Here is a 27,650-nt window from a genome sequence, read left to right as displayed (position 1 = left end):
CGCAATGTGTGGGTTGTTGTCATTAATTTTGGAGCATTTCCACACCCCTGAGGCTGACATTGTGTCTGCTGCTGCCGCCGGTGTCTCTGTGCATGGAAAATTATGTCAGTTACATCACGTGAGGTATTGGTTTTTGGTATTGGGGGTATTTTTACGAGTACAAGTACATGAGCTTGGTATCGGCCTGATACCGATACTGGTATCGGTGCATCCCTAGTAACTACAAGGGTTAAGGTTAGGTTTAGGGTTAGTATCTAGTTATAACTCAGTTATTGTAATTTCTATAATAAGTACATGGTATGTATGCGGAACAGGACTGTAAAATAAAGTGCTACTGAATATATATTAAAATGTAATGTATTCCTGTGATGGCAAAGCTGATTTTCAGCAGCCATTATTCCAGTCTTCAGTGTCACATGATCCTTCAAAATCATTCTAATATGCTGATTTGCTCCTGAATAAAAATGTCTTATTATTATCAATGTTGAAAACAGCTTAATATTTTTGTGGAAACAGTCATACATTTTTTTCAAGATTCTTTGATAAATAGAACGTTTAAACAAACACCATTTATTTGAAATAAAAATCATGTGTAACAATATAAATGTCTTTACTGTTACTTTTGATCAAATCCTCGCTGAATAAAAGTGTACATAGTCCTCCAAGAAACTTGGACCATAAATACCAAGAACACCATTTCAAAAATCCTAAATATGTGTGAATGTGCCAAGAAAACAGAAACAACAAACAAAAGAATTTGCTGTTTAGTGTGATTTGTTGGTTACGTAAGGTGTGAAATGCTTGAGAGGAAGTATTGCGTCTGCTGGCCAGGTCTGAGTCCATACAGCTCTGTGGACCGGATTAGCAAGCGCAGATGTGCTACACCAACAGTCAGACCCACGTACATAGACACGTGTTAATTCACTTAAGAAACAACACAGCTTAATACATGCAAGCGCAAATTATTTGCTTACACATTTCCAAACACCCTCACATGTATTCACACTCACAGTCAAACATGTGCATGGCCACATGGCTGTGGAATAGCAATATCACTGGGGTAAAAGCAGTTCTGGGAGGACAGATGCTGCCCTATGGCCCTTCTGCGGTAGCCCGTGCGAATTCCAGAAAACAGGGCGAGAGTGAGGGTAAAACAGCAAGCCGGAAGCCAATCTGTGCTTATGACATACAAACCAAGTCAAATACTGAGAATTCTCAAAGTCGCAGTGTTTTAGAGGAAGTTATTTTGATAGCAGCTAATAATACTGCCTTAAAAATGCATCTGCTTCTTTCTCAGCGCCTGTATGGCGAGGTATGATGCTGCTTATTATAAAGTGTGAAATAGTCATATGATAAATGTGAGATGAGTTCGTGGAATGAATGATAGATGAGAAAGAGGAAGTATGTACATAGAATACTAGCTAACTACATGCTAATAACTCATGATGAGTAATGTCGACATGGAATGAAAACAAGCTATTTTTTAAACGCATGTAATAGTTCATGTGAACAATTCATCCATGTGCATATATGTTTCTTCTTCTTTTTTTTACTCGTAATGTTTAATTAATGTTATAAATTGACCTTCTGGTGAAACTGTTCCTCTGGTGAATGCAAATGCAGGACTTATCCAATAATTTATGCTGCCTTGACATGTTATCAGAAATGTCCTACTTCCCACTTCTGAAGTCGAGATTACGAGCTTGTTGCATTTAAAGTGCTTTGTTGTCAGAAAGAACAGGAACCATGGGGGACACCAGGTTTATTTTTGCCTATTAATTGGGAAAATCTTATTTACTGTCCCATTCATTGACAACCATATAAACATGCACCACGCTATAACACGGTCAAATACCGGCTATTTTTGCTGTATATAATACATGCAATATGCCACTGACAGTAAATAACACTGATTATCTCTTCATCACGGCACCTGTTAGTGGGTGGGATATATTAGGCAGCAAGTGAACAATTTGTCCTCAAATTTGATGTGTTAGAAGCAGGAAAAATGGGCAAGTGTAAGCATTTGAGCGAGTTTGACAAGGGCCAAATTGTTATGGCTAGACGACTGGGTCAGAGCATCTCCATAACTGCAGCTCTTGTGGGGTGTTCCCGGTCTGAAGTGGTCAATATCTATCAAAAGTGGTCCAAGGAAGGAACGGTGGTGAACCGGCGACAGGGTCATGGGCGGCCAAGGCTTATTGATGCACGTTGGGAGCGAAGACAGGCCTGTGTACACCGATCAAACAGACAAATCTACTGTAGCTCAAATTGCTCAAGTTAATCCTGGTTCTGATAGAAAGGTGTCAGAATACACAATGAATCACAGTTTGTTGCGTATGGGGTTGTAAAGCCGCATGACCCCATGCTGACCCCAGTCCACCGCAGAAAGCGCCAGTTTGAGGTATTGACTTGGCCTCCAAATTCCCCAGATCTCAATCCAATTGAGCATCTGTGGGATGCGCTGAAGAAAAAAAAAATCTGATCCATGGAGGCCCCACCTCACAACTTACAGAACTTAAAGGATCTGCTGCTAACATCTTGGTGCCAGATACTACAGCACACCATCGGGGGTCTAGTGGAGGCCATGCCTCGATGGGTCAGGGCTGTTTTGACAGCAAAAGGGGGACCAACACAATATTTTACAATATTAAATATGCACTACTTTAAAGACAAGACGATGTAGCTCCCCTCTGCCATGTTTAAAGATTGTGGCTCGCCCATCTCGGGAACTTTGTTATCAAAATTATTCCTGAATTTCCCAGAGGCAAATACGACTTGAGAGGACATTCATGTCCAATTTTTAGGAACTAGGAAACTTGTATTCACTATAAATTAATATAGCACATGAAAGCAGCATTAGTCCTCTTAAATCCCGCCACTTCTGAGTGCCATGCCCGCATCTCAAAATCCAATCAACTGATGCACAGAACCTGCACAATATATACATATATTTTTTTTATCTGTTACACTCCGATGTATCTCACAATACTGAAGAAAATATTTGTCGCTACTTCCCCTACTAGTATGCATTACGCAGCAACAAATGTCTCTAAAATACTATATGCTACATTGTTGTCACATGACATCACATTGCATGTGAGTGGCGCCCAGTTATCATGTTAGCATTTTTTAACACTGTACTGCAGAAACATTCTGGATAGAGCCAAAAAGGAGACTACATAAAAGGAGAGATATAGTGGAAGCGAAAAAAAAAGAAGAAAAAAGACGAACAGACAGCGAGGGGGAAAGAGAGAGACAGAAGCTTAGGGAAATGGGTCATGGTTTGAGGAGGTCTGATAAGGGGTTGGTCAGTGTGTATATTTAGCGAGACCTCCCTCCATTACTGACACAGCTGAGCCTAAGGGATCTCACAGATTTTATTTTGTAAGTGTGACTGAGGGGTTGACATCCTAGTTCTGACAGTCTTCATCCTAAGGGAACTTCCTAGTGTGGGTGTCTGCTTGTGAGAGAGAGAGAGAGAGAGAGAGAGAGAGAGAGAGAGAGAGAGAGAGAGAGAGAGAGAGAGAGAGAGAGAGACAGGCATCCATCTAGGAGATCTGTGTTGCCAATGCATTCTCAGACAGATCCAAAGTAATTGTCACAGAAATGTGAGCGTGCTCGGTGGTTTAACTGCAGGGTTGTCATAATAGTGCCATTCACTACTAAGAGCCGAGTCCTCTGCACTTTTGACCCAATCATCAAGCATGTGACATGTGACTGCCGACACAGTTCATCCCATTTCTCAGACTAGTCGCCAAAGAAACAAACACTGAATTTACATTTCGCTCCTTGGCTTTCTTCTACCTGCTTTCACTCCCTCAAATTCACGAGAAACCGATTTGAGAACAGTTTCAACATGAAAGTAAAATGTAGAGATGCATTATGAAGCTTCACTTCCAAGACAATTTAGCTTTAATCAGTTACGTCCGCAGTTACACTTGAGCACGTGCTCATTAAGGAACGAAAAGGAAACCGAAGTGAAAAATGTGTCATCTATTTCGGGAGCTAAGCCCTCCAGTAGTTTCTCTCTGCTCCCCTTTCCTCAATGAGAAAAGGTCTTGCTATTTTCTAAATGAGGACACAGCCTTTGCTGAGGTACAGCAAACTACAGACATCAGCACAAGCAGCAATTTCGTATATTTATAAAATTGCATCCTCCAACCTTTAAAGAAACTTCACCTTCAGACCCACAGCTATAAATAGCTATGTCATGTTGAAGGTAATGTGTCCCAGGCCATATCATGTTGAATTTTACATAATTACAAGATGACAACTCAGAGGTTGTACTGAACTGGTTACATCCTAGGCTTGTTAATTCATTCAGAAGCATTCATAATACCAAAATAGACTTTTTTAGTTTTCGTTTTCGTTGAATGATTGCAAAACGACTAAGTTTCTATTTAAAATTTACTTTTAATAGTTTTAAAATACTTGGTAAATACTTTTACCATACAAGCTTCTGTCATGACCAACAACAAATTTACGTACGCTTACGGAAACCTTATTATCTCAGCTCAGGATGGTTCTAGTTCTTTAGACCAAAAACTGATCTACAGTTTCTGATCTATAGCGCATTTCAAAGGAATACGAACATATAGACATTTAAGTCCAAATTTAATCATCAAAATTGCTCAAAGGTCAATTTACAATGGGAGGTTTTCAAGTCCTACATACGTTTTTTAGGTATAGTGTCCGTGCGGAGCATTTCAGATTTGAGACTTATCTTTTATTTTTATGGGGGTGAAAAAGTGCCTTTGTTTTGTTGGGGGACCAGATGAAACTGGGGCCTCATTTATAAAGATGTGCCTAAATGTGAACATACAAAATGTTCCTATAAATGATTTATAAAACATCCATATGCACACAAAAATATTCCTGAATGCATCCCTCTTTATATATCACAGTTCATCTTAAATCCAAGCGCAATGTGTACAAGCACATCAACTCCACCAACCGAATACTCACAAAAATACTTTTACGGTTCAGAGGAAGTACGACACTCATAATCATGCAAGGAAACCCAAGCGTGCTGTTGGAAAAATGTGCGGTAGGCATGGCCCAGTGTCTGTACGTGTGTGTGTGGGCATATATTATAATGATTATTTTTAGGAAATGAATTCGTTTCAGTAATGTAATTATCACAAAGCAGTTAAAATGTTGCTCATTTGTGAATTTAATTATATTAATGCATATTGTGATTGCTTATTTATCTTTACAGTTGCATAAACAAAGTTTAATTAAGAATTAATCTAAATACTGGTATATGAGCACCTAAATGTTTTTACACATCTTCAGATGGTGTACATTTCCACATCAGTTTCTGCCTTTATAAATCCCAATTTGTTCCCCACTTTTACTGGAGTATAAATGGAATTTAAAAATCAAATCCGATCGTATGGTGTTTTATAAATGAGGCCCAAGACATTTCCACAGATAAACGTTCTCTGTGATAGCATTCTGCTGTAAAAAAAAAAAAATCAGTTTCATATTTCACTGGTAACAGAGCAAGTAGGCTAGTAGATTTAATTGTGGTAATTATTTTTCTTTCTTTCTTTATTGATGTGTGCCTTGTGGACACTTACAGGTAATATTAACTAACAAAATCATATCCCACTTCATTTAATTTCCAATCAAATTCAGATGGATAAGATCAAGCCCTGTCCTTTTTTACATCTGAATATTTTGTTTGTTTCTGTCACATTATGTAAGTAAATGTGTTGTGAATTCACATTTTGTCTTTAAGAACGGACTGTAGCTTTTATGTGTTCTTCACAATACACACCATTTCTGAAAGATTGCTTGAGAAAGCTGTTGTCACAGCTACTTAAGTGAAATATTAGTAGTATTTCAAGCATCATCTGCACTTGTCATATAAAGGACTTTAAAACACTTACGTAACGTCTCCCGCGTAGTGTCGGATACGGAAATCTCGATTGAACTCCATGGTCTTGTCTGCAGGACAAAGCTGAGAGAAAAGACTTGTCTGAGTTTCATGGCATCAACAGGTATCAAACTCCATGTGTTTTTGTTTCTATGTGCATGTATTGTGAAAGCGTACTGCCCCCTTCTGACCCTGATGCGGAACTGCAGTTCCTGCTGCAGCAGTGCAGTTCAAGCCAGGTAACTAAGTCTGGTTAAATGAGGTTGCAGTTTTGTTCCATAAATTCATGACAGACCAAAAACTGTATGCTTATGTGATGTGATAGAGGATTGCTGAGGCAAGAAGGAATGGATGACTGTCCTGAGTGCTTACTTTCCGGGACGTGTAGTGAGGATGCTGGCCCAGCTTTTTGTTCATACTGTCCAGGCAGACGGTATCTGTGACTTTCCCTGCAGTGAGACAGGCTTCATCCAGGACCGAGATGATCCCCTTATGAGGCTGCTCCACTAAGTCCACTATGATCTGATTGTTAAAGTATTCAATCTGAGAGAATACAAAAGATCAATTTAAAGAAAATGTGCATGGATGATATTTTAGGTTCAATATGTCTTATTGTTGTGCATTATGCTCACATGTTGCCATGTGATACCCTCTCTCTGATACTCGTCCTGCTCCTGTCGTAGAATAAGCTCAATGAAGAGCTGCTGTAGCTTCTCGTTGCAGTAGTTAATGCAAAACTGCTCAAAGCTGCGGCCATGAAATGGATAAGAAAAAAAAATCACTAAAACCACTCAAAAAGGTACAATTTGTAGAATTTTAATGCAAAGCATTATTAAAGCTGCAATATGTAACATTTTTGCAGAAAAATATCCAAAAACCACTAGGCCAGTGTTATATATTTTGTTCAGTTGAGAAATTACAATATTCTTAAAGGTTTCCAACTATTTGTAAATTGTGAAAAAATTGCCAAGGAACCAGGACGTGTGAGGAAGTCACCTGTCAATTGCGTCATATCTGCGTTATCTTCGGTTTCCGGTTTTATTTTGCAGAAATGCTTTACTCTGACTGCAGTGTGCAACAAGTGTCATAGCAGCCGCCAAGCGAACGCACAGTGTAACGCCATAATATAATTTTCAACACACTCAAAATGTATCCTATATGATAAACAGAGCTGCGTTACCTCATACTCTGACCGGAAAGAGGAAATGGCGCCGGCGACTGTGGCATAATAAAAGTCCCGCTGTTCGCGAGCATATACTGTAAAAAAGGTGAGGCATGTGTAGCGTTCTTCTTATTATTAACAATCGCTTCAGCTACCTTGCTCAGCTCCCACACCACTCGGTCCTGCCCTGCTTCATACTACAGTAACATTAATAATCGCACCCATGAACATGATTTCAGCCCGAGTCCTGTCCCGATTCTTTTCCACCGGCAGTGAGGTGAATACCACGTGTCCCAAGATTCTAAGCTCAAACTTGCCGCATTTGTTTTGTATAGGCGACCTCTAGCGGACGGAAAAGTATAGTGCACCTTTAACCCTGTAAAGCCTTGCATATTACAGTTTTTCTCTGTCGCTTTGAGACATATCCAGCTGCAGCCCCGCAGCACACCAGTTTCAGAACACCAGTTTCAGAACACCATCCACAGAACCGGAAGTGAGCGGCGCTACCCATACACGTCGTTTTCATATGGATTTTAAAGTTACTTTTCATGCAAGAGAAACATGCATTTAAGCCAGTGAGATGTGAACAGAAGCATGAAGGAGATTATATTGAGTTGTGTGTGATATTTCTGTCATGATACATGTGGTGGTGAACGAATATTGAATCTGAATCTAGAAATATTTTATATATGGCCTATTTGTTTTCTTTCAGAGAAACACATGTTTCACTTTAAGGCCTAGCTAGTATTAAATGGTTACTACAAAATAATACTAATATATCTATTGTCAAATGAGAAACACTTTACAACATGTTATACATTTATTAATATTTTTTAAATAAAAACTGTGTATAGTTTTAGCCTGTTTTCATGAAGTATAAAGCATGATCAATAGGCTATGTTTTAAAATGTTGATCATTGTACATCATAACATGCATATTATATGAACAGAAAAGTGACTTTATTTAAAAGTATTGTTGTTAAATATTGTAGACATCGATCCGATCAAAATCCATGTGAAAACAGCTTATATTTATCAAAAGAAAATTACATGTATGGATAGACTGGTGTGCTGCGGGGCTGCAGCTGGATCCTATTGGTCGCTTTGGGACATTTCTCGAATCATCCTCGACATTTGCAAAATGGTAAGTGCATTTCTCAAAACAATTCGTACAAATAGCAAAACACCATGGATTACCTGCAAAAGCCAGTCTCTTGCTCAAAATCCTTAGTTCATCTCTCAAAAGTAAATATCTGTGTCAATGAACATGTCAGTGCCATCAGAATGACAAGTCCTTGTGTCATTGTGTACGGATAAGACGGTCAAATTGCTTAGTTGTCAATATAACCGTGTATACACTGGAGGGATGTTCTGATGTAAATATGGCTAAAGTTTTGATGACAATTATTGTAAATTGTAGGTTACACCTTAGTGTATGTGGGAGTTTGATTGCAAGAGACTGGACAAGATTCACATTTATGCTTTTACTGTTTGTACTGTAATTTGTTGACAGACCATATCATTGTGATACAAAAAGGAAAAGACAGCACTGCATAGCACAAAGAAAAAAAAAGAAAAAAAAGACAAGTAGAAATGTGAACGTCTAATGGAAATGTATAGAAATATGCTTGACATATGACAACTTGTTCAACCATTTTGCATGTAAAGACTTATGCTATGAACTAATGGCTAATTGTTGTGGGGGGTGAGACTATTCAACAGAGACCCATTATAAAACATTTTGATCAACATGACGTAAGCAATTGATAATGTAGGAAACAGCTGAGAATTGTACATAATCATTTGCATGGATGTACCAAAGCATTTGCAACTTGTTCAAAGAAATGAGAAACTGCTTTTTTGATGTGCACAAGTGACACAATGATGTGAAGATTGAACAGGTAGTTTTGAGAATTTCAATTCTGATCTGAGAAATGTACCAAAGCGACTGAGAAAAACTGTAAATAACAGTCAGGTTATATAAAAAAAATTTAATGGTTAATCGAACCATTAGACTTTTTTTTTTTTTTTTAATTCTTAAACAAATTGATTTACATATGTGATTTTTGTTGAGTACCATATTTGATTCATCAGGCTTTTATGGCTCATACTCAAGCAGTAAAAAAAAAAATCAATAAGATTTTTATAACAGCAACAGCATGACAGATTACTAACTTAAAATGCATATAATTGTTTTAGTAAGATTATATTTAAATGCTTAGTTTTATGATCAAAGCTCTGTAACTTGAATTGTGGGGGGCAAAACATAATCCAATGCAATACAATGATAATTGAGAAATGTACAAATAAACATTCCTCAAAAGCCTGATGTATCATATCCAACTCCCATATTTTAACATTATTTGTCTAAAAAATTATGTATGGATAATCAAGTAAACCTGAGTTGCTTCATTCCAGTAAGTATTCATCTTGAAATATATTACTAACAATATAAGTTATTCTTATGTTTGATTTATAAAAATCAGTTAAGATTTCACAGCAAAAAGACAACAATCGAAAGGTTTTTTAGATTACTAAAATGCGTTTTACTTTCTTAAAAATAAGACAACAGAAGCAGATTTTTCTAGCCTGACAAGCCAGACCCACATCAAGATGTTGGGTCTTGAAACACACCATTGACAGGGCTCAATCCGAGGGGCGGGATAAACGGTTGTCTTTCAAATTCCCTCTGCATGCAATTTGATAGCGCCATGACCGCCACAACCAACCAGAGCAAAGAAGAAGGTGAAGCCGAGCTAACGTTAGTTGATAAACTTTCGCCGTATCCGGTCGGCGAACACATCTTCTTTTCTTAAGAATGACTTCAGTGCCGTTCTTTGTTCTTTTCTCAAATAAAAGCTTAACTCCAAGTCTTCCAGAGTCGCGGCCAAAGTCGATTCAAAAGACCACTGTTCGCCAGCTTCTGTGTGTACGAGTAGCACGCGGAACTGCCGCAACTCTGCCGTGACGTGTCGTCATTATGTTAAGCCCACCCACCGACTCTACACACGCTGTGATTGGCCTGACCAGAGTTTGGTTTTTCCAGCTCTCAGGTTTACCGAGAGTTGCTAGACTACACTCGTGGCAAAATAAATTTTCTGCCGCTAGGGTGCGTCTAGATTTCTAGGCTAAGATTTTTCGGGAAATTTTGATGATGCTGATAATTTAGAGGCCTTAGAAATTTGTGTATCAAATATGATACAGTAGGCTTTATACGGTTAATAACTACACAATGCATAAATGATACTGACCTGTTGTTGTCAAAGATCTCAAAGCCATAAATGTCCAGCACACCTATAACAGTGTTTTTGCCATGCAGGGCAGGATTGTAGTCCTTCACTTCAATCACAGCATTGATACGACCCACTATCCATCCAAATAATCTCTCATATAAAGCCTACAAATGAAAACCATGTCAGAATGACAACATATTATATGAACAACAAAGACATATTTAAATGAGCTGTTTCTGCTGCAATATGGTCTTTCAAATGGGGATGGACTTTTACGTTCTGCAAGTTATAACTGGTATATTTCAAATGATGAAGGAAAAATAGATTTTTAATGATTTTTATCATTTACAAATAATTAGATGATGGAAACCCTTTTTGCAGGAAAGGGTACAATACCTTGGCAAAAGCGTCTCTTCCATTATTAGCTTCCTGCTCGTTGTGTCCCTTTTCGATGACCTCACCACCCCCAGTAGCCACTGTGCGGTACAGAAGTGTTTTTATGGTATTCTCAGGCTCTGTGGACGTCAACTCAGAAATCTGCTTCACTGTGTCTTCTCCGACAAGTACGACATGTTCACCATCACTAGTAAACTGAAGGTTACCCTGAAACAATAACATTGCAAGGCCTTTAAACCAGTGGTTCTCAGTTCTATCTATCTATCTATCTATCTATCTATCTATCTATCTATCTATCTATCTATCTATCTATCTATCTATCTATCTATCTATCTATCTATCTATCTATCTATCTATCTATCTATCTATCTATCTATCTATCTATCTATCTATCTATCTATCTATCTATCTATCTATCTATCAATCTATCTGTCTGTCTGTCTGTCTGTCTGTCTGTCTGTCTGTCTGTCTGTCTGTCTGTCTGTCTGTCTGTCTGTCTGTCTGTCTGTCTCTATCGATCGGTCGGTCGGTCGGTCGGTCGGTCTGTCTGTCTGTCTGTCTGTCTGTCTTTCTATCTCTGTCTGTCTGTCTGTCTATTTATCTGTATAGCAGAAGTATAAGTAATACAAATCATTATTTTTGAGTGAAAACACTGTAAAAATGACATGATCAATAAGTCATGACAATATTTGTTTTTACATTAACTTCAACTCATTTTAAACATTTATTCTTTATGTACAGTTTAATGTAATTTAAGTTGAAATGACTTACACAGCCAAGTTGATTGTACTTAAAAATTTAAGGCAGCAAGTATTTTTCTCTTGTTTTTTTATACAGTGAAATGATAAAAACCCTGTAATCACAAACTAGAAAAGTCATGTAAATTAACTGGCAATAAAAAATGAAAAACACTCAGCATTCAGTAATTGGAATTATGATAATTAGCTATTTATAGTTATTTTATTTTATTATTTTACTATATTTGGCCTTCAAATATAGTTTTTGACAACAGGGAGCAAAAAGGTTAAGCACTATTTTAAACTGACTTACTACTGCAAATTAAACTACAATCAGAAAACAGCGAAAACAATCTTCCACAGCATGCAGTGTGGGACTGACCAGGTGCAGGATGGTACTGAGGATCTTGTAGATAGAGCTGATCTCTTCGGCAGTGAAGCCAATCACTTTTAGTGCTGCCATCACAGCTTTGTGACATAAGGAGTCATTATTGGACGCCTGTGAAGACGATTTGGAAAAACAAAGAGACAGAAAAAGAGAGAGACTTAGATGCATAAAAACAGTGTATGGTACATTTCACAATAGTAATTCATGGGTATACAGTTAAAAACGGCTAAAAACTCTGCTACTAAGAGCAGAATGCTATGTGAAGTGGTTATCTGTTTATAAATGAGTATACACATAGGATAATACGTACAAGTGTGACAGAGGCTCCTTGACTGGTGTAGGTATATTCTGCAGGATCTCTCTGCAGATACAAGGACTTCAGCAAATCATCAGACCCTCCCCGTAACACCTGCATAAACACATCACATATTTTCAGTTCAGTTCAGTTTTATTCATCCCTTAGGAAATTTGGTGTGCCCAGGTGCCACACATCACCCTAACACCCATATCATCACACATCGCGTTTACTCCATAAACATTTAAGACACAGATTATGTTGGTCTGCAAGTCTGTTAAACATTTAAACACAGCTCTTACAGCTTAAAATCATAGTCAATAAAATCATAATCTCATTTACCATATCCTGGCCGAAGACCTCAGACAAAGATGTCAAGACCTCACCTGATAAAATGAGTGGAAGTTTCTCTCTCCCCCCTGCTGTTGAACAACTCTTGACTGTAAATACAGAACATTTGTATGTTTCTTTTTCTGTATTAAACAGTATTGATCACCCGCAATTCTACACTAATACTCTCAAAAAATACAAAGCCTTTCAGAGTGACATCAGTTGAACACATAATATGATAGAAAACACTTATTAAAGGGGTTATATCACGTTTCAGCATCTTCATTTTGAAATCATCTTTATTTATTTTTTGTAAATGCAGCATTATATTTGTGTTACAACCCTCAAAAGACCAAAAAGAGTATGCACTTTTAATATAAATAGCACATAAACTAAGCAGTTTTATTTTGATATGTTATTTTGGGAATGTTACACTGAATATGTTATTATTGCATACCGTTTTATAATATATTACGGTACACTGAGATGTAAATAGTATCTGCAATAGTATCTCATAGTAAATAATATAAATAGGACAAAGAAAATAGCCTGTGTTTACACAGTGCAAATAGCTGCTACCTTATTATAAATGATTTATTCATGCACATCATTATTTTTTTTTAAACTTCATGAGATCACAGCAATAGCAAATCACCAACATTCAACAATCCAATCAATTCTCAATGGTTAAAATCAAGTCCCGTCCTATATTTTTTCTTATTCGAGAAGCCATTTCACTCAGATATGCATCACAATTCTGCCCTACAAAGGCAAAAGACCTTAACTCACCAGAGTGTGAAACTGAGAAAAATGACTTTAAAGTTTTTTTGTTGTCCAGCCAATTGTATGACTGGTAGGACACTGACAATTTGCCAAGTAGTTGTCATAATTAATATATTTATCTACATTAAAAAAAATTGAGCTCAAATTTGACCTTTGACCCTTATTCGGAAGTTACTGTATTCTGCCTTTGCATTATCTGCAAAACAATAATGGGTCATACAAAGGCAAAATACCTTAACTTCTAATTTATTGATAATTTTGACTTTATCACTCTATACAAACATTTCTATGATAACAATGATAGCCTTAAAATAACATTTAGAGAGTTCTGTCTAGTAAGGCTTAATATTACATTAATAGAATATTACAAAATAAAAAATAATGAGAAGGCTACAACTGTACTGGATCATTTTAAAACTTTATCATTGTACTTAATTTAAGTAAAATAACACTTTAAGAGGTTAATAAAGTAACCTTCCACAAATATTTCTTACATTTGAAAGGTTTGATTTGGCTATGCCAGTAATATGTACACGTCCTTTCTCAAATACCATTCACCCTTTTCTGACAAAACGTATAGGAATATGCTTATATCTGATGACATTGTGTGTATGTTTTCCAGAATTAATGAAAAAACTCTGTATTAATACATTTTCCTGGACAGAATGGAAAATGTATTTACTACCACATGCAAGTACAGACTACAGTTCTCGCTCAAAAATTTGATGTGATTAGGATTGATTGTCTTGATATAGTCAGTTTATGACAGTTTACAAAGAAGTGAGTCTAACAAACTGATTTTAAGAAATGTATTAAATTAACAAGAAAATGAAACGAAAGAATGTTAAGAGGTGAATAAAATGAAAAATGTTGATTTATTTTGGTTGTGTGTGTTTGTGACAGAGAGAGAGAGAGAGAGAGAGAGAGAGAGAGAGAGAGAGAGAGAATCACAAGAGTCCAGAAATCAGTCCACAGAGGGGCTTAATTTATCCATATTCTTCAACCTCATTGAGGTTTCTGACCACCAAGGAGCTCCAGAAAAACCTATTATATTTATTTTCACTTTATTTAAGTTAATGGGTGTGGCAAAAGTGCTTAAATTACATATAGTTATAACACCGTAACTTCAGTGCGCCAAAAATCTTAACGTTGGTAAAACAAAGGCAGAGTGCCTTAACTCAAGCGTAACTGAATTCCAGCATTGTGGAGTGCAGCGGAAAACAAAGCTAAAAGACTGTAACTGATGTTAAGGGTTTCTGCCTTTGCTTTCCCTCTGCGTTTGGAAGTTATGGCAAAAACAACATCCTATTATTAGCAAAAAAGAACAAAATTGACTCAAGATATTTTTCCACATGATAAAACTGATGTCCATTGTTCCAAAAATGGCAATAACTAACTTTTGACCAAAATTGAAGTTAAGGTCTTTTGCCTTTGCACGGCAGAATAGGGAAGAAAAGACTATCGCAACTTCCGTACTTTTAAATTAACTGAGTTGGCGCATGGGGCGAATTATAATGGGATGAATAAACCAGGCGAAGGTAAACAATAATATACACATTATAACACAGCCCTGCATGTTTAGTAAAAACACTTGAATATTTGCAAGTCCTAGCTGATTTTTTACATATATAAAATCACCTCATTCAAAATTAATAATGTATTTATTTTTATTATTTTAAGTGTCAATATCAAGTTCCATATTTAGATGTCATGTTCATGATTACTCTGTACTGATGTGATACTGATGTGTTCTTACTTTCTCCAGCAGATAGTTGTTGATGTGTCCTCCTGTGGGGTCTCCGTTAAAGTTGAAGTTGATGTCCATGTATTTCCCGAAGCGGCTGGAGTTGTCATTGCGGTTGGTCTTTGCATTTCCAAAGGCCTCTAACACACAGTTGGATTTCAGGAGCACGTTCTTCACACTGTGGTGGGATGGAAATACGGAAAAATGCAAAAATCATTGATGTATAAACAAGTCTGCGTGTTTTTAAAAAAAAAAATGCACATAGAATAAGCTACTACAATAATAAGAAATGTTTTTTGTTTTTACTTTACAAAATAGTCTGTACATTTGAAAACCAATTATCTCTACAAATAATCAGTCATACAAATCTGAATAGGGTAATAAAAATACAATTATTTTATGTTATTTACTCTTTCCCCGCCAGAGTTTTTTGATAATTTTCACAAAAGTTTCATGACCCCTAGAATATTTTGTTGCATGAATATCTGAACATGCAATATAAAACAAACAAACAAACAAAAAAGTATTATTCTAGCTTAATGCATTATTTTTTTATCAACACTTGAATGTGGGTAAGTTTCATTAAAAAAAAAGCAACATTTTGAGCAAAAAGCTGAGAAAACGTGTTTTGTCAAAGACTACATTCAGATTGGATTCAGAACGATAATCAAAACATAGATGGAGTAGATCGAGTCCATCAAAACCCCTAATGTTGCACAGTCCTATAGTTCGTCCTGGGTCGACATTCCATTCAGTAACATTTGGCAGTTTTGATTTATATGCTGCTTAACGTTGGTGATCGCGTTATTTTACATATGCATCTGCTTACATATGATATCACTTGTTTCTGCTTCTTCTTCACCCGTGTTTTGTTCAGGAGATTCAGTACTCTTTCAAAAGATGTGTAATAGCGCCACCTACCATATAGCAGTGAAAACACGGAAAACTGGAAATTTCCATCAATGGTGGGAAAACAGTCTCATAAATGATGGAAATTTCCGTCAATGGTGGGGAAAGAGTTAAATGCAAAACCCGTTCTGGGGTGTGTTTCCCAAAAGTATCCTTTTCCAACTATGATCGCAAGTTTTGTTGAATTGTGTTGGTAATGATAGAACACGCGACCATAGTTTGCTTCGGGAAACTCACCCCAGAGCACTAGCTGTCAATCTCTCCAGCAAACTGACCTCTCAACCTCTGCCCTCTGGCTAGGGTTGGTGATAGCTGCAATATACTGCATTATGTACTTGCTTGCCTCAGTCTTGCCTGCTCCACTCTCACCTGAAACACAAGGAGATTTGTATGAAACAATCTAATCCATACAGTCTTTGTTTACCAGTTTTATTCAGAGGCAAACGGGACAAACTCTCTGATTGTGCAATGGTTCATCACACAGTATAACTGCTGGTCATAACAGTGGTGTACTTAAGCAGCATGGAAGTATGGACGAAATGAAAGCAACAATACAATAGTATCAACCTAAAAATAAGCCCATCTAGTTGTCTTTATAGCTACAAAGTAGGATATTGTTTAGTAGGCAAATACTTTTAAAACCTAGTTGTTAGTCATAATTTAAAAAAGCATAATTTACCTCTGTAAAGCATACTGTATCATATTTGATATGCAAATTTCCAAGGACTTTAAATTATCAACATGATGAATGAAAAAAAAAATCTTTTTTAGTAAGTAAAAGGCCTTTTAGGATAATTGTGAAAACGTCCCCTTTCAGGTCTTTTATTAATTTGTTTATAAACTTTATTAACTTTACTTGATTAATATGCATATACATCAGTTTTTTAAAAGGTCAAACACATGGACAAACGATTCAAATGAGCAACAGGGCAGAAAACACAGGCGAAAGGGTAATCCAGGAAACGAACAGAGAATAATAATTAAAAAAAAGATATATGAAACCAGGGTAATGATCAGAAATGCAGTTTAACAAAATACAAGATATGCAAGAGTAAAGGAGATGATAAAACACAGGTGGAAATAATCAGAACATGATTAGTCCAGGCAATCGGTTATGGGAAGTGTAGTTCATGGTGAAATAAAGCAGATGGAAGGAGTGTCCCCAGGTGGAGATCATGGGCACTCCAGCTGGTGGTTGTGACAACTCTTGTAGCTGGTCCACCACCAGCACTACTGCTTCCCATGCTGGTGACCAGCAAACCAGCAACCATCATCGCATGCTGGTCCCAGCATTCAATTCATATCTTTTGCTGGTGACCAGCAATGCTGGATTTTTTCAGCAGGGTTATTTCATATGTTAGGCTTTATATAGTCTTGCATAGCCAGACCTTCAGAATGACGGCAGATGGTCTGGACTCTATCGCAGCTTTCATTAGTCAAGGACCACCCGAGAGGACGTTTGACTGACATGTAACGCAACCAATCACAGTTTGTTTTGTTCCGCTTCATGTTTATGGGCGTGAAAAATGCAAAAATGAAGCCGCAAACTTCACATATTTTTGAAAATCCAGCGTTTAGTCGATCCTGGTAAGCGCTCACTGTCACAGTTGTAAACAGGACCTCATCTTCCACGAGGGAGTTTGGAGTCACGGCATTTGTTTCCAGGCGGACCGTTAAAGAACGCAACACACACACGTCTCGCAGATATCCTGTAGAATTCAACCAATCAGATGACGACTTTGAAACTCCTGAAGTGTTTCCAGATAAGTGTGCCATATGCATCAGACATTCAGCCAACGGTCCGTGGGCGTGATGTCTGAGGCTAAGTCTAGGCTTTATAGGGTTAAATATTATCAGAAAATTATTAGATATTTTCACTGTGCATTTTGTTGGGCTTGACTAGCTCTATTTTCTCCTGTTTATCTATTTTGATCATTCTGACATTTTGAAAAGGATGAATGACATCTGTCCTGTGTTTTGGAGGAATGTTCATATCACCTGTCTCTGTTGTTTTATTCAGCAGTGAGTGTGTTTAGTAGCTACTGTACCTGAAATCACAATGCATGTGTCTTTGGCTCGTCTCTTCATGGCTTTATAAGCGGCATCTGCGACAGCATACAGGTGAGGTGGATTCTCATACAGTTCTCTGCCCCTGTAGTTCTCGATGACCTCCTTCCCATAGATATCTAACTGTTTGTACGGATTGACTGACACCACTACTTCTCCAATGAAAGTGTAGATACGGCCCTTCTCAAACCTGAAAACAACAAGCAATACTGTGAAAATATGCATGTGTCAAGTAACAGTCAAAAATAGCTTTAACAAGACTCATTGTTTTCATCATATGTGATGGTTTGGTTTAGTTCCTGGTGTCCGAACAGACAAATTAAAGAACAAACGATGAATGCGTTGAGTATTACTGTAAGGTGTTGTGGGATTCAATTAATCATAAATCATACCGAGAGGTTAAAGAAAAAACATACATAAGCAAATGTCCCTTACAGTGTAAAAGCCTAATACATTATTTATTACGTGGAATCATATATAATATAATAATAAAAATTATACTAAATTATGCTGGGAAACATATAATATAATTAATATAATATAATTATAACATAATTCTTTACTCCTCTCAGATTATGCTATTTGATGGCACTTCTTTAAGCACCAACATTTCCCTTATTTGGATGGCAAAATGTGATTGAAATTTAAACTGCACAATTATTGCAGTTATATAAAATTACTGTGATTAACAACATTAACATAGCATATTATCATAAACCACCTCTCATTTTATAACCTTCTTCACTTTGATATCAAACACCATAATACAATTCCCCTGGTGATTAATTTAAATTTAAACAAGTAGGAAGTTGCGTCATAACTTGATGTCAAACTAGGTATCATTTGCCACAGTATCTTTCTCAATGTCATGCACGCCCATTTTCAGCAGGAAGTGATACAGGGCTGGGAAGTGAGAACAGGAAGTGCAATGGAGCTCAAGATGACTTACTTTCTAAATTTTAAACAAAAAATACAGTGTAATTGTGGTTAAGCAAGGATATCAGCTAAAGCACATAGATATCTGTCCATGGTTAAAATGCATTGGTCATTAGCCTATAGCTTGTAAAATCTTTATACAAAACAAGCATATTCAACACATCATTCAAAAAGTTAAGACATAAGTAATAATATCCAAGGATTCAATTTAAAGGATGCCTTTCCTCCACACATTATGAACTTATTTTTATTTTGATGTGTGATTTTGTGGTACAGTCACATGAGGCCTGGTCATAAAGCTAATTAAAAGCACAACATGGATAAGATTTTTTCCCCCCTAGTGTTTCAGAGACATACGAATATGTGACAGAAAAAACAAGTAAGCAAACAGATTTTAACACCACACTCATAAAGAGTCTTGTGAAAAGGTCATCTGACTCTACCCAGTTTAACCAATGACATCACAGATCCGGGGCTTTGGAGCAAGTGCTGCATGTTAAAGGAAAGGAGAAGTAGAAACTTTTGGTTTCATCATCAGAACTGCTAAGATTCGACTGGCTGGTCATGATCAGCTGTTGTAAGACATGATAAGATGTATTTTTTGTCTCTTAAGCTGTTGACGTCAGCAAACTTAAAATTATATCTTCAAGTATGAGCGGGAAAGTCAAAAGTATGACAAATATGACACATTCTTTCCTAGCCACTTTTTTCTTCTAAAATTCTGTCATTTTCCTGTCACATCTTTTTTTTCTACCAAGAAGGGAGTGGTCAAATTCAAAAAGACACTAAAACCATAAAACAAGACTTCAAATACTCACTTGTGAGAGTGAAACAGACTTAAAGGCCAAGTTCTACATACACAAATGACTTTATCACAGCTCCAAAAATGAGTTGAAGCATAAAACACTCTGTTAACACCAAGTAACCTTGAATGCCTTGTTTACTCTTGTCTTGTCAGGTTCTTTGTACTATAGGCTATAATGTCCATTGAGAGTCTTTACACACCACCACTTAAACTGTAAACTGTAACTCTTACCTTAACTTCAAATTTTCCATAAACTGCTCCATAGTGACCTCGTCTAGAAGCACAAAGTCTGACTTTCCGAACTCCAAGCCTTCCAGCTCCGCCATCCCTGCAGAGGTCTATCTGAAGGACAAATGGATGGAGAGAAAAGTGGAAGGTGATGAGAAAGTCACAGAAACCGAGCATTGACTGTCGTCCTCTCGAAGCCGGTAGAGAAGACAAATGTGGAGTGGGTGTGGCCTAAGTTTTGGTCTTTGCATGATCTGAGACTGTGCTAAGTGAAGTCAGTGACAACTGCGGTTTGCAGGCTTCAGCATGTCATCCTGTTCAAGATCTCATCTGCCTATGTATGCGTGTATTTTTGTTCGTGTGGGAGAAGGAACTATCTTTAAACACAAGTCTTTTTCACATCTTCATATAGATCAGTATCTAATGAGATAATGAATGGCATTTCCGAAAGCCCACCCTCTTCCTCTGGTCCTGCAATCATGGGAGAGTGTTGATCATAGACTACTGTCAAGAACTAATCTTGCACATAGTCTGAGTTTAGCTGCCCACACACTCTAATCTAGTATCTGGTCCATTCTTGCAAAACCTACTCACAACTATAAACAACAGGACCAAACATGACAGTCAGACAGGAAAGGATACACAGTATGCCGCTTATGCAGAAATAAAGGGATGCCGGGTGCAGTTGTGATACCAATCAGCAGTGAAACAATCCAAATTAACATGTTGTCACTGTATTACAAATTGCATGCTATTAAAGCCAAGTAATACTAAAAGGTCTATGGTAGTGTATAATTGGCAACCATAGCACTGTAGAATCTAAAAGGTAGGACATTGGAGAGCATTTGAATTGCTCTGCAGCCAAAATGTTATGTAATTATCCCCCGGTTTCACAGACGAGGCTTTAGCTAGTCCGAGTCTGAAATGCATGTTTGAGCTGTTTTAACTGAAAGCAACTTACACTGACATGTCTTAACCCTCTGGGGTACTTCATTTATGGGTCACGCTCGGGACCTTTAGGTCAAAAATGACCCGGAGGGCGGGATTAAGATAAAAAAGATTTGAGTAAAATCAATTAAATATATTTTTGTTCAATAATACTTTTTCTTTTCTTTTTTTGGTGTTTTGAGATAATTTTATGATTTATAATTAATATTTATGCAATAATTATGACCCATTTTTTCCCATTGAATATAATTAAAAAATTGTGTGTATATATATATATATATATATATATATATATATATATATATATATATATATATATATATATATATATATATAAATATATATATATAAAACTCTTTTTTTTTATTACAGCTGTATTTCATTTTAGAGTCAAGCCTAGGCCTCGGTTAGGGTGTGTGTGTGTGAGTTTTTTTAATCTGTTTTGCACTCTCGATGTTTTATAGATTCACCCCTTCACCTGGCTGATTTGTAGATTGTATGCACAAAAAAACTGTATTATCATATGTTTGCCAATTTCCCATTCATTTCCTATGGGGTTCATTTTTGACCTGAAGGTCCTGAGTGTGACTATTTTTTTTTACGACCACTTAGACTTTTCAAATCCTGTCCCAAATTGTTGTTGAGTGTTCATATACCAAGTACCAATAAAGTCACCAAGTTTCGGACCATTCCGATGAAGCTATGATTTTTTTTTTAAAAATTATAAAACTCTTCGGGTCATTTTTGACCCAAAGTACCCCAGAGGGTTAAAATATGTCAGTGGCATTGTTTTGTCTCAAGATGCACACCAGTAATGTTTTTTTTTCTAAGGCACATTTATACCCCCGGTTTCACAGACAATGCTTAAGCTAATCCTAGACTAAAATGCATGTTTGAGCTATTTTAACTCAAAGAATCTTGCACTGACAAATCTTAATATGTCAGTGGCATTGTTTTGTCTCAAGATGCACACCAGCAATGTTTTTTTCTTGGGCACGTTTATAAAAGTTACTTAAATGTCCTAATTGAACTAAGGCCTAATCCTGGCTTAGTCTAAGCCCTGTCTGTGAAACCGGGCCATAATGATTAATCCTGGCTTAGTCTAAGCCCTGTCTGTGCAACCTAAATCTGTTTATTCTACTTTTGTACATTAAACAATTATAAACAATAATAAAAGAATATATAGGTGATGCTGAGTAATTCAGTTTATTGTAAAGAATGTTAACGCAATTAAAATAGTTTGAGAACAGTGGAAGTCAGAGAATGAGATGAGTCAGTTGTCTAAATAATTAATCTATTAAACTTCACAGATAATTTAATACAGATCCCTATTTGTCAACATTACATTAATACCTAAAAATAATCATTTCAATGCCCCAAAAAAGAATATTGACAACCAATGAATCATAATTACTAAAACAGCAGACCACAGGTAAAGAAAAAAACATAAGGGGGATTTTTGTATGACAAAAAACGAAAACTGAAACTGAAAACATTTGATAGAAATACTTTTAAAATACACATTCTGAATTAATACAATATAAAATCAGCTAAATTGAAAAATGTGCTTTATAAATCATAAAGACTTAGGAACACATTAGTGTATTTCTTACATTCTAACTTTTTAAGATAAGAGCCTGAGTTCGTGTTTCGTTTTTTTTCCCCTGACAGGGAGGCGCTCAGCCCCTATAAGTCAACCACAGGACCTGCCTCACTTCCTGTAGAATGCAGAAAAAAGACACTTCCTCATTTAGTCTCCATGGTAATGAAACTGAATATAGAATGGAAATACTGCAAATATTTAAGACGTGTATACATACATATAATCTAATGCAAGACAGGAAATACTGGAAGTTATATGTGCTAATTTTTCTGATCACATGTGAGACAATAATTACAAAGAAATCTGTGAGATTTTGAGAGAGTACATTTTAGAGTTTAGAATACAATTTATAATATTTCAAGGGAGTTTGTGGAATAATGTTGACTACCAAAAGGGAGTCATCCCATCAAAATAGTTTTCTTATAAATAAATAAAATAAATATATAAAGTCAAACCAAAATTTGTTCAGACACCTTCAACGTTTTCTCACAATATCAGTTTATTCGCTATAGTTTACTGGTAGTCCACTGCATGAGCAATTGTCGGGTATAATATGCCACAGTTTACTTTATTTTGCAATCCTGGCTAGTGTCCTGCACCCACTAGTAAAAAATTATATCTGGCGTCTGAATAATTTTTGGTTTGACTGTACATATATATATATATATTACAGCATGGGGCACTTAAAATGAAGGTGAATCTACCCCTTTTTGGAAGGTTTAAAAGATATATGTAAAGCTTATGCACTGAAATGATATACACATTAAACATTAGTAATGTTTTGTTTATGTCTTGTGGCTATATGGAAATAGTGAGCCTCATTCACTTCCATTGTAAGTGCCTCAAAGTAACCCGAAACATTTTTGGTAACTCTTTACTTAAAACCTTTGTTTATAATACATTCTAAAAGCATTTATGCCTTGTAATGCACCTTATAATGCATTGTATGGTCTCATGAATAATTGAACTCACAGTTATAATACATTATATATTCACTAAACAGACTTGTAGAAAGAATAATGCATTAAAACACACGACAAACCAATTTCAGAATCTGCAAATAGTATTACGCATTTTAACTTTGGTTACAATTGTTTATGAAAAGAAATAATGCATTATAACATACATCATGAATACCTTTATAATGCATTATAAATAAGAGCTTAAAGTAAAGTGTTACCGTTTTTTAAAGAAAATAAGTGAAAATTAATTTTTATGATAGTCAACATTATGACACAAGTGCTGTTATTTTCATACTGAACCCAGAATATTTATGAAAATTTACATGTGATTAGAAATAGAACCATCAGTACAGAGCAATCCCATCGCTTTCTTAAAACAGCATCAAAGTGTCTGACCAATTTCACTCTAAAAAGTCTTAAAGTGTGTTTTTCAATGAAGGCTTCATGTGCAGAATTACTGATTTTAATGGATTCAGTCATTTTGAAAATGGTGACTTTGGTTTTTTAAAATGGTTTTTTAATATATCCGGCGTAAGAGCAGCTCTTAGTTTAGGAATTGTCCCTTGTTTAGATGTCTTAACTACACTAGAGGGTGTCAAATCCTGCTGAGCATACGTTGATGGTTCTTGGTTTTCTCTTTTTTGATTTCTGTGTTGTAATCGAGAGCCGCTCTGTGACCGGCGTTGTGCGGCGGATTTAGAAGGCTGCCGACCTCTTTCCTGTTGAACCTCTCGCTGCGATTGATAGTCCGTTTGGGAATGTGAGGCAGAGGAGCTACTAACAGTAGTAGCGGACACAGCACCAGGAATCGGATCCATGTCTAGCTTCTCCATTCTGACACTTGCTTTTTGTCTTGGCAAAGAGCTGCTGCGTCGCAATATGTTCTTCTCCATGCGTTTAGGCAGTGCAATGTCAACCTCCAATCCAAGAAGCCTTTGCTTTGCTTCATAGCTGTCTTTTGATGACCCCACCACTTTAACAATGTTTTTTTCCTGTCGAATTAAAATGTTGTAGATCTTTTGGAATGAGTAAGCTTTCTGGACAATTTGTCTCCTCAGACTTGGGTCACATTCATTCAGGTTGATTTCTTGTGTGCGTAGAGATGCAGTGATTTCATGCATCAATTCAGACAATTCTTTATCTGCTTCCTTACAGTTTCCTCCTGAGAGTTCAACCATAACAACCCCTGATTCATCTTTATGATTAATATGAGTGTGGTGATCTGATTTTATTTTAGTTATTAAATCAGCCTTAAAGTGCATTATGTATTCCCACACATCTGGATCCACCGGGATGGACATCTCAGTTTGCCTGGGAGACGAGGGATTCCGCCGCTGGGGGCTTATGCGGGAATCCTCAGAGGTCCTGGAGGGACTGCTAAAGGGACTTTCTGTGCTAGAGCTTCCATCGAGTAGAGAGGAACTCTGCAAGAATGCCGGTCTGTATTGGGACTCTGGGGATCTGGAGGTTATTCCGGAAGATGTGCTTCTGCCTTCAGCATACACTGAGTTGCCGATGTTATGACTGGGCCTCGATGTGAAATTGGATCTGGATTCATAGTCACTGGAGTCAGTTTTTTCAGCTCTGGAGAGAGAGTCAGAGGAGTACCCATTAGTGTAACGCGAAGGTGTTCCTCTTTGAGGGTAGGTTTCTTGAGCCAGAAACTGCACGAGTTTTGAATAAATGAGTTTTAGCTTGAGAAAGGAACCCTGCAAATGCCACTGTCCTGAGCTGATCCTTGACACCTGAAAGCCATGGCTATGAAGAAGTTCTTGGATTTTGCTGGGACTGGAGAACAGGTTCATATCAAGGAATGCTTCGGCTGGCATGTCCAGCTGAGAAAATATAAACATAAACATGTTAAGGAAATATCTTTGCCATGCCACACTACTGGGGTGTTATTTATTTAGCTTGTGCATAAATATTCAAATGACACGAAGATGTTAGGAGAATGGCGATGATATGGAATTTGCGGTGACTGGATTATTGGAGGAATGCTGTATATTAAATTAAGTGTGGATTACCAATGAAGTGTCTTACCTGAGGATTATGCACCTTTTTTATGTCCAGTGGGTAAAACTGACTCTCCACAATCAAAACATGAGTGTGTTGCAAGACTCCTGGTACTAAGACATTAAATGAAAAAAAGTATGTTAGCCGTGGAATTTTACATTAAATTTAAAGAAACGCAGAGAACAAAATATCAAGGCAAAGTATACCTTCGGCTGATTCAAAGACTACGTAAGCCTGGCCTTTGTTGGAAGTGGGATAAATCACTATTAAAACATCTCCTCCTTTGTTACTGCGTCTCAGAAAGTGCATGGTTAATTTGTCAATCATTGTATTTTTGTGGTAGTTGTCAGGGAGCCCATTCACTTCAATAACCATTTCCTTCATGGCCATCTTAAAACTAAAACAATAAATAGTGGGGGAGGAAGTTACAAATTATAAGTTATTACAACAAAAAAGGAAGCAATATGTTTCTTTCTAGTGCCAATATGCGTTTTTGGAACAAACTTCTTGTTGTTTATGCAGCTTACATACACACAGATCAGGCATAACCAATTATGACCACCTTCCTAATGTTGTGTTGGTCCCCCTTTTGCTGCCAAAACAGCCCTGACCCATCGAGGCATGGACTCCACTAGACCCCTGAAGGTGTGTTGTGGTATCTGGCACCAAGATGTTAGCAGCAGATCATTTAAGTCCTGTAAGTTGCGAGGTGGGGCCTCTATGGGTCAGACTTGTTTGTCAGCACATCCCACAGATGCTCGATTGGATTGAGATCTGGGGAATTTGGAGGTCAAGTCAACACCTCAAACTCGTGCTTCTCAAATCAACTGAACCATTTTTTATTTTTTTTTTGTGGCAGGGCGCATTATCCTGAAAGAGGCCAAAGCCACCAGGGAATACTGTTTCCATGAAAGGTGTACATGGTCTGCAACAATGCTTAGGTAGGTGGTATGTGTTTTCACCACTGTTCCTTCCTTGGACCACTTTTGATAGATACTGACCACTGCAGACTGGGAACACCCCACAAGAGCTGCAGTTATGGAGATGCTCTGACCCAGTCGTCTAGCCATCACAATTTAGCCCTTGTCAAACTCGCTCTAAAATCCTTTTCCACCTTCTAACACATCAAATTTTTAGGACAAAATGTTCACTTGCTGCCTGATATATCCCACCCACTAACAGGTGCCGTCATGAAGAGATAATCAGTGTTATTCACATCACCTGGTCATAATGTTATGCCTGATCGGTGTATATCTCACAAGAAAAATGTTTGGCTGAATCACACCCTGTCTACACCTGGAAGACGAAATCTGCTCAAAAATTTTAAATAAGGGCTTGAATGCTATGCCTGAACTTGAAAGCCACAACTCCTTGTCATAGGGTGAAAAAAGGAAACAAACAAAAAAAGAACAAACATCATGAATGGCAACAAATACACTAAACATATGAATACGTAAATACATATAAGACAAAAAACACAATTGTACAGTAATTTAAAGAAGAAAATTTATAATAAATAATAATAATAAAACGGCAGTAAATTGCGTGAAAAATGTAAAACATTTACCCCAGGTCATCGTTCACTTACTTCACTCACTTAGTTGACGGCTTGCTAAAAGAGTGCGAGATTGTTTGCCTAGCCCTAGCAGAATGTTGTTGTAAGTTACTACATGCAACTGAATCTAAAAAGCGCTGTTGCTTCTCAGATTATGCGTAGGCCTACTCACAAAATACAACTCCCAAGATAACTGAAACAAAATGTTGTTGTATACCTTTGTGGCTTTCTCAGGGGAGCATCAAACATGGAAAACTTGTTTTACAACTGGCGTTCCAACATCACATCAGGAGCAGGGAAGGCAATGCAATTTAACAATAAATGTACAGCAAATTGTGAACTATTTTATACTTAGAAATGAACAAACCCGTACCTGTGGCTGATCATATAGATATAAATACGTTCGCCAGGATAAGATTCGGCCGTCCTCGTTCTTGAGTGAAAGTGAAACTGCTCAGTGCTCTCGGAAAAAGGGGGCGTGCCACTAGCGCGCACTTAAAAATAGATTTAAGATCAACTCCTTAAATGATCTCTGATTGTTTCAGTAAGGACATTTTTCTCTATTCTCCTTCTATTTAAATAAAGTAGATTTTTTTTTATTTCGACTTATTAAAAGAAAATAGATTAACTCACTCATTGATCTCACAAATGTACAGTTTAATGTTTTTAATA

The 27,650-nt window shown here is 36.9% G+C and overlaps 2 protein-coding genes across 4 annotated transcripts in view; both read right to left on the bottom strand.

Moving 5' to 3' along the window:
* Positions 1–20,079, bottom strand: part of myo1g (myosin IG) — a 62,161-nt gene extending 42,082 nt beyond the window's left edge. Inside the window, exons 1-12 of the mRNA XM_079828774.1 lie at positions 19,901–20,079; positions 17,910–18,118; positions 16,137–16,230; positions 14,965–15,130; positions 12,482–12,535; positions 12,111–12,209; positions 11,795–11,911; positions 10,676–10,882; positions 10,298–10,443; positions 6,517–6,631; positions 6,257–6,427; positions 5,898–5,968 (exon numbers count right to left, since the gene is read on the bottom strand). Of these exons, the coding sequence (XP_079684900.1) occupies positions 5,898–5,968; positions 6,257–6,427; positions 6,517–6,631; positions 10,298–10,443; positions 10,676–10,882; positions 11,795–11,911; positions 12,111–12,209; positions 12,482–12,535; positions 14,965–15,130; positions 16,137–16,230; positions 17,910–18,118; positions 19,901–19,995 (1,544 nt within the window). The 5' untranslated portion in view covers positions 19,996–20,079. The remainder of the gene's footprint in view (positions 1–5,897; positions 5,969–6,256; positions 6,428–6,516; positions 6,632–10,297; positions 10,444–10,675; positions 10,883–11,794; positions 11,912–12,110; positions 12,210–12,481; positions 12,536–14,964; positions 15,131–16,136; positions 16,231–17,909; positions 18,119–19,900) is intronic.
* A 1,957-nt stretch (positions 20,080–22,036) lies between these two features.
* On the bottom strand, positions 22,037–27,441 carry rbm43 (RNA binding motif protein 43). 3 transcript variants are annotated; one of them, XM_079829620.1, is made up of 5 exons: positions 27,352–27,441; positions 27,196–27,245; positions 25,630–25,820; positions 25,451–25,536; positions 22,037–25,245 (listed from the first exon to the last, which is right to left on the bottom strand). In XM_079829620.1, exons 2-5 carry the CDS (start codon positions 27,225–27,227, stop codon positions 23,887–23,889), a joined length of 1,668 nt encoding a protein of 555 aa, XP_079685746.1. In that variant the 5' UTR covers positions 27,228–27,245; positions 27,352–27,441; the 3' UTR covers positions 22,037–23,886. The 3 variants fall into 3 exon arrangements, with proteins under 3 accessions (XP_079685746.1, XP_079685745.1, XP_079685747.1); XM_079829619.1 differs by having other exon boundaries at positions 27,196–27,434; XM_079829621.1 differs by lacking the exon at positions 27,196–27,245 and having other exon boundaries at positions 27,352–27,428.
* Positions 27,442–27,650: the final 209 nt, after the last annotated feature.

Source organism: Gobio gobio (assembly GCF_949357685.1).
Source record: "Gobio gobio genome assembly, chromosome: 11".
NCBI lineage: Eukaryota > Metazoa > Chordata > Actinopteri > Cypriniformes > Gobionidae > Gobio > Gobio gobio.
This window is presented reverse-complemented; position numbering and strand designations above follow the sequence as displayed.